At 39.1% G+C, this 12,520-nt stretch overlaps 1 protein-coding gene across 2 annotated transcripts in view; it reads right to left on the bottom strand.

Annotated features, from left to right (window-relative positions):
• Positions 1-3,722: 3,722 nt before the first annotated feature.
• LOC103373366 (androgen receptor-like) overlaps positions 3,723-12,520 on the bottom strand; it is a 28,527-nt gene continuing 19,729 nt past the window's right edge. For both annotated transcript variants that reach the window (XM_008303238.1, XM_008303239.1), the window contains exons 6-8: positions 9,324-9,454; positions 9,031-9,182; positions 3,723-8,528 (exon numbers count right to left, since the gene is read on the bottom strand). In XM_008303238.1, the coding sequence (XP_008301460.1) occupies positions 8,370-8,528; positions 9,031-9,182; positions 9,324-9,454 (442 nt within the window). In that variant the 3' untranslated portion in view covers positions 3,723-8,369. The remainder of the gene's footprint in view (positions 8,529-9,030; positions 9,183-9,323; positions 9,455-12,520) is intronic.

The following is a 12,520-nucleotide window of genomic DNA, read 5'->3' as shown; positions in this document are numbered from 1 at the left end:
TAACTAGGCCGCACTTGCTCTGATCTGCCCCAAAGTCGACATGCCACATCACAGTCGTGCCTGGAGCAGGTTTGCGCCACACCCCGCCGTGCGCGACGGCCGACAAGCGTAGGGCGAGGACCCGTCCATCGCCGCTTGCGGCTTTAATTATTCTTTTTAATTTGTAGCTTGCAGAACGGAGTCGGGTTTATTCAAAAGGTTCATCACATTTGCTGTGGTGGAAGCAATTATATTTTTCACAGCCTACAGGTGTTGGAGACCCAGTCGCTACACAAGAATTATACAGGTTGTAACATCTTAGTATGGCTTTAATTTGGAAACATTTAATGAAATCGAATAATACCTTTGTCCAGACTGGACCTCGATAAATCAACAGGGGAAAGGGGAATTGAAAATAAATACGATTGTGAACAACTTATTCACTCGTCAGAAGTTTTATAATGGAAATGTTTTTTTTTTTTTTCCTGACTTAGAAAAAAAAAGTTCATTTCTGGTGTTATGATTGGGAAAATGGTTCAAATAGACTTTTGAGCCGTTCAACTGGTGACAAATTCCCAACCATGGAGTTAATCATCACTCCAGTCAGGTTTGGCTTAAAAGGACAGAGATCAGACGGCGTCACCATTACAGACTGACCAGCGGCTGTAAAAGGTCACCTTTAAATGCAATTTTACTCAAATCACAAAAGGTCAAAGACTTAGCCAGGCAGCTGAATGTCCACAAGTCCACCATTTTCCATTTAAGAAATCGTTTTTAGACAAATCTGGAAGGATGTGTTCGAAAACTTCACCTAGAATGTTCAACTTCACCAAGTCCTTCAGGAACAGTGGGACAACGTTCCACAAGCCAACATTGACAGCTTCATTACCTCTATGAGTCGCAGATGTGTGGTACTATGTGATTAAAATGGTTCATATGTAACTTCACTCTCAATCGATCTGTTATTATTTCCATTATAGTGTGTACTTGGCTGGTTCATGATGCCGTTCTGTTGTAGAGACGTAATGGGTTGGAACAACAAATACTTGTGACTGAAAGATTTGGACCGCAGATACAAGTGACTAAAATGACACCGTGTCAGTGCATCAAGAGACACCAAGCGCAGACGTCTTCACGAAACGGGCTACAACTGTTACATTACCAATATCAAGCCACTTCTGGACCAGAAGCAACATCAGAAGGTCTTACCTGGGCTAGAAGAAGAAGTGTTGATCAGTGGTTTAAGTCCTCTTTTCAGGTGAAAGCACATTTTGCATTTTATTTGGAAATCAAGGTCCCCGAGTCTGGAGGAAAAGTGGAGAGGAACCGAATCCAAGGTGTTCCTCAGTCTTTGCTGATTTAGGGGCCTCAGGTCATCTGCTGTTGTTGGTCCACTGAGTTTCAAGTCTACCAGGACATTTTAGATCACTTCATGGTTTCATCTGCTGACAAGCTTTCTGGAGATGCTGATTTCTTTTTCCAGCAGGACTGAACACCTGAGCACAGAACCAAAACTAGCACCGAGTGGTTCGCTAACTATGTGCTTGATTGGCAGCCAGCTCACCTGACCTGAACCCCATCGTGGTAATGTCAAGAGGAAGATTAAAAACTCAAAAACACAGACGAGCAGTGGCACAGGCTGATTACCTCTATGCCACGCTCAAATGATGCATTCGTTTGTGGTAAAGGAGACTCAACTAAGTGTTAAATGTATTCATCATAACCATATTTTGTTTTTTAGAAGTTGGACATCTCTGTATTGTAAATCCTTCTTTGATTGATCTGATGTACTGAATTTCAGGTTTTTATGAACCATAATTATCAATATAAAATACAATAAGACTATTTTGACAACTTTTTCTACAATTCTATGAGCTTCTAGTGTACATATCTCATCCGGCCTGGGAACGCTCTGGGATCTCCATGAGGAAAGAAGGAAAAGTTAAAAGTGTAAGTGGGAGGAAATGGTTGACTGCATGGATGGATGGATGGATGGGTTTTATTTTGCACTTGGAAGCATGTGGATGGCATTAATAAGATGGGGCCCAACATGCCACTCCACATAAATGTCAGCTGAGAATGAGGAGTGAACCACTTGATGACGGTTGAAAAGCTTGACTGTAACAATAGTTTTTTTTATCTATGCGCTGCCCTTTTAACTGATATTTTCCGAGAGGAGCCTTTCTAGTGGCTCCATGAGGCTATAAACATGCACAGTGGTGCTTAGAGCAGAGTGACAACCTCAGCATCATGCTCACAATCACATTAATGATTTTAAAGAGTTATATTTGGCATCATAGTTAATGGAAAATATAGAACATCCAAGGCTAATAAAATCTTGTGGGTATTTAGTCAAACATTAAGTATGACATGGTGAACTGGTGATGACGTGGGATGGTGGCGCCAGCATAAAAATCAGATCAATAGTTAGATGGTTTTATCTTGTGAGGCCATAAAACTTTATGTTTGGATCCAACAACGGTAACATTTCCATCAATAGAGCAATAACATTTTTCCAATTTTTCTGGTGTGTGTCTTTGCAGTGTTGAATTCGTGAATAAACTGGTTTATACAGTCAGATCATGACTGTCATCTTTTCTAAACCTTAACCAGCCTTCAGGACTGTTCATGAGGCTCCATGACGTTTGACCTCTGAAACAAACGTCATAACCTGGCTCGGGAGTTATAACAAATATGGGAAGGGACACAGATTTACCTCAAAATAAAGATGTTTATTATAACCAAAAGCAAACCATCCATCCATCCATCCATCCATTATCTACACACCGCTTAATCCTCACGAGGGTCGCGGGCTGGAGCCTATCCCAGCTGATTTAGGGCGAAGGCAGGGGACACCCTGGACAGGTCGCCAGTCTATCACAGGGCTAAAAGCAAACCATTTAACAAACACTTATAAGTATGGAGTGTGACTATCAGTAGTATCAGTAGTGTAGGGGTGAATGAGTGATGGGATGTGAGGTGACAAAAAGGTAACAGAATGAATGAGAGAGACAGCAAGAGAGGGATGTCTGAGATTTATGGGCCGTCCTGATGGCTTCAGGGACCCACAGGTAAACGGATTTTCTGGGCCTCCATGGCAGCAGCTGACACTGGGCCGTCACACAAAACACTATAACTTCAAAAGACGAACACATTAGTTTCTAAAACTACTTGCTGATTATCTGAATTAAAAACCTGTTTGCAGTTGGACATTGTATTTATTTTGCCATCCACTCCTCCCACCACATTCCAGCCTCCACTGCCCGGCCCAAGCCTTCCCTCCTCACCTTGGCCCTTTTCACCCCACCAGCCCGGGCCTCGATGTGGCCCATCCACAGCCTCAGGGCTGGAAAAGGCGGATGGCTGGCACAGGGATTGGTGGAAATGACCACGACAGTTTAAATCCAAATTATATGTCCTTGAGCTTCAGTAAATTAATTTACCACAAAGCACATGGCTCTCAAACAGTGGCACGCACACAAGAGAAGAAAAGAATGTGTGTTCTCATTGAAACATTGCCTTGCTAACGTTTTCCATTCATGCTTTAGGGAATGTGCCACCACCTGATAGTCATAATTGTTTTTCTCCTAATAAATATAATTCAATGCTTACTTACTATTCCCCGTGATAATGTTGTTCAGTGTATAGCTCAAGAATGAACAAAACATGAACTAAAATTTGCACAACTACTGTTTCACAGCGCTTGTAAAATTGCTTTAAAATTCAAAGAAAGTCGTGGCATCTTTAGAGTCAGAATTATTTTAATTGCCTTTAAAAGATGATGCAACTTTACATCTTTGAAAAACACACATATTGAAAAACACAGGTCACAAAAGATAGAAATCATACAAGAGCTGACTTTAAAAGTCAAGTGTTTAGACACCAAAACAGACATTAAACTAATCAATATATACAGTTACTGTAGCCTGTACAAAGAACTGTGTTAATATGCAGTACATTGGGCACATACCAGCTATTATCCACTGACAAAATACAAACACTGTAGCTGAATCAATCATAGAAGTATTAAAAATGTACACGAGCATCTATGTGGCTCATTGATGCGCAGGTTGCACTCCCAACGGTAAAGCGTTTCATATTTCCCCCATTTAATGCATAATTATACTAAAACAACATAATAACTACAACATTATTTAGAATCAGATTTAATTAAACAAAATCAGAACTGCTGCAACAATGTAGTGCATTCAGGAAATGTAAAGGGGCTGGATAAACGTGCTTCTGAATTTCAGATCAAAAGTGCTGATGTTAAAAAAAAATCAAGAAAATTCTAATACTTCAAATTAGCTTATTATTTTTGCACGTGAAAACTATATTTTTGGTGTATTTATTTATTTATACATTCCTTTTATTTGATTTCTGTGTAGTTTCATCACTTTCTGATTTCAACATCGGGGTGCAATGCATCGATGGGACGAGTCCCACAAATCACATGAACTTGTGCATAGACACTGGATTTCTTTTGTTCCCGCTTTCGTAGGGAAAATATTCAAAGACAAGTTGAAGACATGACAAATTCATGTGCAGATGAAGCAATCTACTCTACGCACTTCAGTAAAGTTTATGAATGAATTAGTTACAAAAGAAACTGTGAAAGTGACCATCAGAGTCAACTCATCACTGTACTGTACAACAAAATGTTCTTGCACCTTCTGATAAAAGTCCTGTGCATTTAACAATAATGGCACTACGAGTCCGTATACAATAAACAGATAATTGAAGGGATATATGGATGTCCACACATTGGTTTTGTAAAGCTAAAAGTTACACATACAGTTATACAAACGCATGATGCATGCATCTACAAGCTTGTAGAAGAATGTAGAATCATTAAAAACAGTTGAATTTACAGAGTTATAAAACATTGCTGAAAGTGATTGAACATTGCAGAGTAAGCCACAGAAGTTGAGTCTGTGATGAACACAGAGCAGCTGGATTGTTCGAAGTTATGATCTGCTACGATTTATGTTCATTTACTGAAAGACGCCGTTTCAGTTAAAATTACATTCTGAGTCATGTCGACCGAGTCAATGCACGAAATGCATTATGTTCCGCCATTTGGTTTATGTTTTTTAAATAAAATTTCAAAACTGACAGTTGTATTCAACTTCATGCATTATTACTTTTCAGCCCGAGTATCTGGGATCAGTTATCTTCAAGGCATTCCACAGATTTTTTTCTTGGTTTTCATCTCTGACGGTTGGCAGGGCCAGTCAAGGACTTTCACATTCTACATCTGAGGGCCTTCCAGTTTTGAGTTGGCTTAAATTTTAGATTTGTTGCCCTGGTGGAACATTACTGCCTTAATCTAATATCTCTGGCACTCGGAAACAAGTTCTCCTTCGGTAGTTGCCTGTATTTGGTGCCATCCTCTCTTCCTCGTATCCCTACAAGTCTCCCTGTCCCTGCTGTTGCAAGCCGCTGCTCAAAGGATGATGCTGTCAACACTGTGAGTGAAGAAACTTCACATAGTGCTGATGACTTTTTGTTAGTTTATTAATGCTTTATCAAGCTTGTAATTCTTCTTGTTCCTTTGTTTTACCTCTAAGGCGCTTTTTTTGTTTTTTTTTCTTTTGCCAAATCCAGGCTGTTACACGGTAAACTCATAACTCAAAGGCACTATATTTACACAGACAGTTTGGCATGCAGAAAACGACACAACAAGTAACAGCTGCATTGTGAATTCGAATTGTCATGAAGCGTTCACCAGGAATTTCTGGTACAATTGAATTGGACTGTAAAATCATCTCATTCTGGAAAAAAAGCCAAACTGATTTTAAAGCTGTGTTGTGGAGAAAGAAGCTTTTTTTTCTTTCTTTTTTTTTTTTTGCTTTGCTCCAACAAAGTACCTGTTTAACCATCTTGGCCCACAAAATATTAAGTTAATGCTTTAAAAATGACAACATAAAGATATCAGTTCAACACATTTGCTGCAAACATTATGAAAAGTAGCAAGAAGCAAGCAGCGTGTTCTGTCTGATTGTACTGTTTAAGGCAACATGTGTAAAAGTTCCTCACAGTTTACCCTTTACAGTGTTTTCATTTACAAAAAAGTTGTTTTTTTTAATGATTGTTGGCTGAAATTTTACGCTGGGGTATACTTACAAAAAACTGTACTATTGATCATGTGTGACATCTGATTTTAGAAGCAGACAAGAGTAAATAGTAATGATCATTATTTATGCTCGACATGCACAATGTGAGGTTTTCCTTGTACGACTGCTACAGCTGCTTTTGACTGCTGGCAGAATTATTTAGCAACAATCCAAACTAGGAATTTTTTATTTTTTTTCTGTGACCGCAGATTCTAAAAAGCATGCGAGTCTGTCAGTGATAGCTGTAATTCCCCTTTTTCTGACTTCATCGAGATATCAAATTTAGCTACTGTAGAGTGTGTATTTGATGAGCACTCTGCAGCACTACAACTACTGAACAATGAACTTCATTCACCTCACTAATATTCTAGGTTTAGTGTACAGGAAATATAATGCAGCATATCAAGTCACTCGTACACTTGTAATACCACCTGACTACCAAATCTACACTGATTGTCGTAGTAATAGCTCAGGGTTAGCAGTAAGGCCAGAAAAAAAAGGTTAAAATAAAAATACACCTCTCAAGTTGTTTTTAACTACACTCAGCTCCACAAACGGTAGCGGCCTGTGTAATGCTTTGCTGTTCTTTGCTCCATTTGCACCAACAGAATGATGATGAAAATGCCTTTGAAATGTTCATTATCTGTTTTTTTTCTAATTACTACACACATGGATAATTGTCTCTGAGTTTAATTTTTAATTGTTCTTGTTTGGATTGTTGCTTCTGAATTTTGCTTTTGGACATAAATCAAAAATGTCTCAGTATTCTGATACTCCATTTTTTTTTTTTTTTGATCCAACAGTGCAGTTGCATTATTTACTACATCGGACAATGCAACAATTTATTGGCTATCTTATTTTGAAACAGTGTGTGTGTGTGCATGTAAGGATACAAATCCTCAAATATAGCGTATAGGCTAATAATTGAATAAATGATTAGATAAATGAATGAGCTAGACATATTAAATCCACAAGCAAAACTGCATATTTGGACTTTAATTAAGACAAAAACAGTTAAAAGAAAATGTTGGAAAGTGGTCCACTGTGAGCAGTGGACCTACATGGTCCACTCTTTGTAAGGTAGATTTGAATGTGTGTCATTTATGTATGTAATAATACAAATCCTCAAATATAGCTCATAGGCTAATCAATAATTGAATGAATAGCTAAATTAATGAATGCCTAGATAGAATAAATCAACACTTAATACATACTAATACTACATTTTCTATTGAATTTTTATTTCTTTAAATGACCAGAAACACTGGTCCACTGTTAGCAGGTGTACTTTAATGGTCCACTCTGTGTAGCGCAGATTTGTGTGCGCATGTGTGTGTGTGTTTGTGTGTGTGTTTGTGCATGCATGTATGTAATGATACAAATCCTTACATAAAGCCCACAGGCTCATAAATGAACAGATAAATTAAGAAATGGCCAGACAGTGTGCCAGCAAATTTAAATTAGCCTGAAGGCAACATTATTATAATAATGTTAGCACTTTATTGAGGCCAAGCAATTATTGCATGGCCAGATGTGCTATGTAATACATAATGCGGCTGTAGGCTCTCCCAGGCAATAATGGTACAGCAAAAACCCAAGCCGAAAAAACATTATTGGAGTATTTCTGTAATTCTGCAGCAACGGCCCAAATGTGAACAATGAAAAATTAAACCGAGAGATTATTAAGCATTTGTAAAATAATCAAAAATAAATGTATAATGTAAGCTTCATACCTATCTATTTATTTCCAAGCACTGCAAAGCATTACACAGACTTCCATAAAAACAGTTTTCGGTAAGTTTCTGAAAAACAAGTATTTGTTTATTTCTGTGATCCAATTCTCATCTGCTCTTAAGGCCATCTCTTGGATGTATGATTACCATGTCAAGTATATGTATAATGAAGGTCACATGCAAAACATCATGTTTTTAACCTTGCTACTTGTAGATTGCTGTAATCACGATTTACAGGCTTTCTGTGTATGTAAAGTAGCATCTTTGCTCCATCTGAAAACAAAAACCCTCCTCTCAGAAACTGCAGAGCTGTCAACAGGTGATGCTTTGCAGCTCTTCGGATAAAAGCTTTAACAGTCCTGAACACACAAGCTCAATTATGGCTAAAAGGGGGGGAAAAAAAACTTGAGCAATAAAATAATTATTACAGGACAGGGCTAAAAGCAATCAGATTGAAGATGTGGGGAAACAGTTCAAAGCCTTTGTTAAAGTTTATGGTGGCAGCAAAGATGAGTCATTTTTTGATTTGAAAAAAAAAATCCTACTTGTGAAACAAGATTGGTTTGGCCAAACCTGCCAGGATCTTTGGTACATGTACTGAGATTATTTCTCCAATCATCTCTGGAAAGCTGACCTTGGTGTGGAGCGACTGAGCCTGGACAAAGAGGTCAAATGTAAACTGATGGAGCTTCTTCACCGTCTGAAACAGAAGAGAAGACAAGAATACATGACATAATTTCAGTGAAGTATGCTACAAGCAGTGTTTTGACAATGACTCAGGAAACATGAGTCACAAAAACATAAGGTACACAAGCAGCTAATGCTCTTTCCTAAAACAAGCGGCCTGGCTTAGGAAACGAGCCAGGAGGGTGTGAATCATAGTCAACTTGTCCATTAGGCCTTTTCTACCCTGAAGTACAGTTATCAGATCCTATTTGTACCAGTGTAAAGGCAGCATTTTGGTTTTCCGTGTGCTATTACAAACACAGCATGCAATACTAATATTTTGCCAAGAAATGTTTTAGTGTAATGTAATAAGTCTTTACACTCTGTTTCCAATTTGTCCAGAGGTAAAAATGCACCCACATGTTCAGATAACTTAGGCTGCATTCTAGCTGAGACACGGTCGTATCCTTTCCCTCCGTGAATGTGTGAGCGCCACAGCAGTTTAACTTGAGAATATCAGAAGCAGTGTAACTCACCATCTGGAGCGAGTCCAGGAGTCGTGTGAGCTGGTAGAACCTCTGAGAGCAATTTGTCGTCATTTGACAGTTAATGAGGCGATCGAGTTCGTTGATGTAGGTGAGACGCAGTTCATCGAAGTACTTCTGATTCTTCAGACCCTCAACTGGAACTGATGAAAACAGAAGAAACTGGTTGGCCTAAATGCTCAGCAGATACATGTCTGACCTTATTCTCTGTGCTGCATGTCCGCTTCTGGGATGAAGTAAAGGGGTTGATGTTTTGATACTCAGCACACAGGACAAGTACTTACTGATGCTGAAGAGGAGCAAGGCCTTCATGCAGAGGAACTCCTCCTGGGTGATCTGCAGCAACACAAACTCCTGAGAAAGATGTCTCATCCTTATGCAGTGCTCATACATGCTGGAAATATGCATCCGATGTCTGTGGAGATAAAAAGGTCAGGGTGAGAGACGTGGACAAGTGGGAATGTTCAAATCACACGAGGTGAAGGATAAATTGCTTCACGCGTCTGACATTTATTCTTAAATGGATGACTTCGGAAGAGAAAAGAAAGTCAAGAGGTTAAATCCATATCTGTACCACTGACTGTGAATTACATTACAACAATACAGATTTCTTTTGACATCTATGGAAGATGTTAAAAACACACAGCTCTGTTACAGTAGAATTCCATCATCTGTCATTGGCTTGAAACCTGAACGAAGGGTGAACAAGAGAAATTATCATCAAAATTCGACATCTCTTCCAACATGAAATCATTCTGCCTTTTTTTTTATGAATCAGGAAAATGACAGTTTGTAACATATTTGCATTCATATGCTGTGAAGATTAAGCTGGAATGAAGCACATTTTAGGAATTAGAATAGAAATGTCACCAAGAGAGCAAAAATTGAAAGAAAAAGAGATGTGAAATGGAGCTTAATAGAGAGCCGAATGTTCTTCATCTCTATGGAAATCAATGCAGACTTTCAGATATCCAGTTGTATAAATGTAGAATATGCACCAACCGGGTGAAATAGAAAACTAACGACCTTAAAACAGCCAGTTTGCAAAGTGTACGCTTAATTAAAGAAATTGTTCAACGGTCTTGCATTCAGTCACTTTCTTGCCACAAATTAAAAGGATTAATATCGCTCGAATGTCTGCACCCTACGTAATCGCTGTGAACAGTCAATTAGCTTAACTTAGCTTAGCGTAAAGATGGAAAATTGAGGATGGCAGAGCTAGCATAGATCTTTCCAGTGGTAACAAAACCCACCTCCATAGCTCAACAATTACCAGCTTGTTTAATTAATTTCTATTGAAAGCATAAAAATGGCAATTCACCGGTCTGTTTCCAGGTATTTTGGGTCTGTATGCTAAGCTAAGCTACCTGGCTGCTTCCTGTACCTTACACAATGACCAGGCACAACATCCAAACCACTGACAAGGTGAAGCAAATAACATTGATTATCTCGTTACAGTGGAACCTGTCACGGGTTGGGATATATTTGGCAGCAAGTGAACAGTCAGTTCTTGAAGGTAATGTGTTGGAAGCAGGAAAAATTGGTGAGCTTAATGATCTGAGCAACTTTGAGAAGTGACTAACTGTGAGGGCTAGATAACTGGGTAAGAGCATCTCCTCAGTGGCTGACGAGGAGTGAAGGGTGGTCGGTGTTGTCTGATCCCGAAGAAGAGCTACTGTAGCACATAAATGCTGAAAACTTCATAGCTGATGATAGGAAGGCATCAGAGCACAAAGTGCATCAGATACTGAACCCTCTCCACTGATGAAAACACCTAAAATGGGCAGAACTGGACCATGGAGCAACGGAAGAAGGTAGTCTGGTCTAATGAATCATATTTTCTTTTTATCATGTGGATGGCCAAGTGCGTCATTTTCCTGGGAAGTGATGATAGCAAGAAGGTAGGCTACTGAAGGTAGGCAAGCTGGTGCAGGCAGTTTGATGCTCTGGGCAAAGTTCTTGAGGCTTGCATTTACTTATACCTAAACAGTGATGCATGCCACAAACACTCCCCAATGGCGACAGCAGTCCACGTTGGCAGCGGCCTCTTTTATCATTAAAATGCTTTCTGCCAAACTGCAAAATTAGTTCAGGACTGGTCTGAGGAACATGATAAAGAGTTCAGGTTGTTGACTTGGCCTGCAAAATTCCCAGATTTCAATCAGGGTGATGTGCTGGTAAAACAAGTTTAATGCTTCACTTCGCAATGTACAGGACTTAAGGGATCTACTGCTAACGTCTTAGGGCCTGTTGTCACAAGACACCTTAAGAGGTCTGTGGGCTCCAGGCCTTGACATGCAAGAGTTGTTTTGGCAGCGGTTTACGCAATATTAGGCATGCGGTTTTAATGTTGTGCTAGAGTGGGGTGTTTACGGCATGAATATGAGAATCGTGTCATTAATCTTCTCATCTAACTCTTGGCAAGAACACTAACATTTCTCAAATATCATAATATTCAAATATTTCCCAAAAAGGGAAGTCATACCAACGTCTAAGACTGTCTGTGCGACTCCCTGCATACAAACCGTCTCCTCGATCAACTGACTTTTTCTATTGTGATAAACTCCACAGTACATTCTTCCTCTCATGTTAATAACCTTTAATTAAACCACAGAACTGAGGAGATTGTAATGATAAAATAAGGTATGTCAGAACAATTAAATGTTTGGTGGAAAAACCACACAAGTGTTTAGGCAATTTTTCATTTAGTCTTCAGCTACAATGACCGTACTGGGGTTTGTACTACTCCTGAGCGTAAGACTTGACTTGGCAGGAGAAGGTAAGCGACAAATAAAAACATAAAAGCCCACTTTTTACTCATATTTCTTTCAGTTATCTCAAATTATCCACATATCTGGGCTGTATGTTCTGCACCTGCCCCGATTCAGGTCTCAAAGCCTGAGCTGCTGATCCACTACACCTTGAAAAACAACAGAATTAATGGAACGCTATTTTTATACCTTTAGTTTGCAGGATTTGGATTTCGACTGGGGATAAGGTTGTGGAAAGATTTTGAAAAGACTTTTGAACACATCAGTGCCGTGACATTCTGTGCTCCAGTGTACAGTTTTAGATTTACATCACATTCAAAACAACCTGTTCAGCTGCCGGATCAGTTGACATTTAGCACACATATCCCACGACTGTGATGAAATTTCGAGCAGCGCTTTTGCATGATGCCTTTGTTTTTTGTGTGCTTTGCAGGGGAAAAGAAAAAAAAAATCTCTATTAGCAAAGGATTACAGTTACTCCGGCTGATGGGAACTGAAACTACAATGAAGAAAAAGAGCTGTTTGAATGTCAGGACTTCTGCTTTTGCTGCTTCATTTTTGACCAATGTCTTTCTCTTGTCTGTCAACTTTATGGAAGTGCTGTGCTAAATTGTTGGAGGGTTGGAGGGGCTTTTTAATTACACTGTCCTAATGCACTGGCTCTCAACATTTCCATCAACCACACTTTGAAAAAAAAAAAAAAAAAAGAC

Source organism: Stegastes partitus, unplaced genomic scaffold, assembly GCF_000690725.1.
Source record: "Stegastes partitus isolate 25-593 unplaced genomic scaffold, Stegastes_partitus-1.0.2 Scaffold1963, whole genome shotgun sequence".
Taxonomy (NCBI): Eukaryota; Metazoa; Chordata; class Actinopteri; family Pomacentridae; genus Stegastes; species Stegastes partitus.
This window is presented reverse-complemented; position numbering and strand designations above follow the sequence as displayed.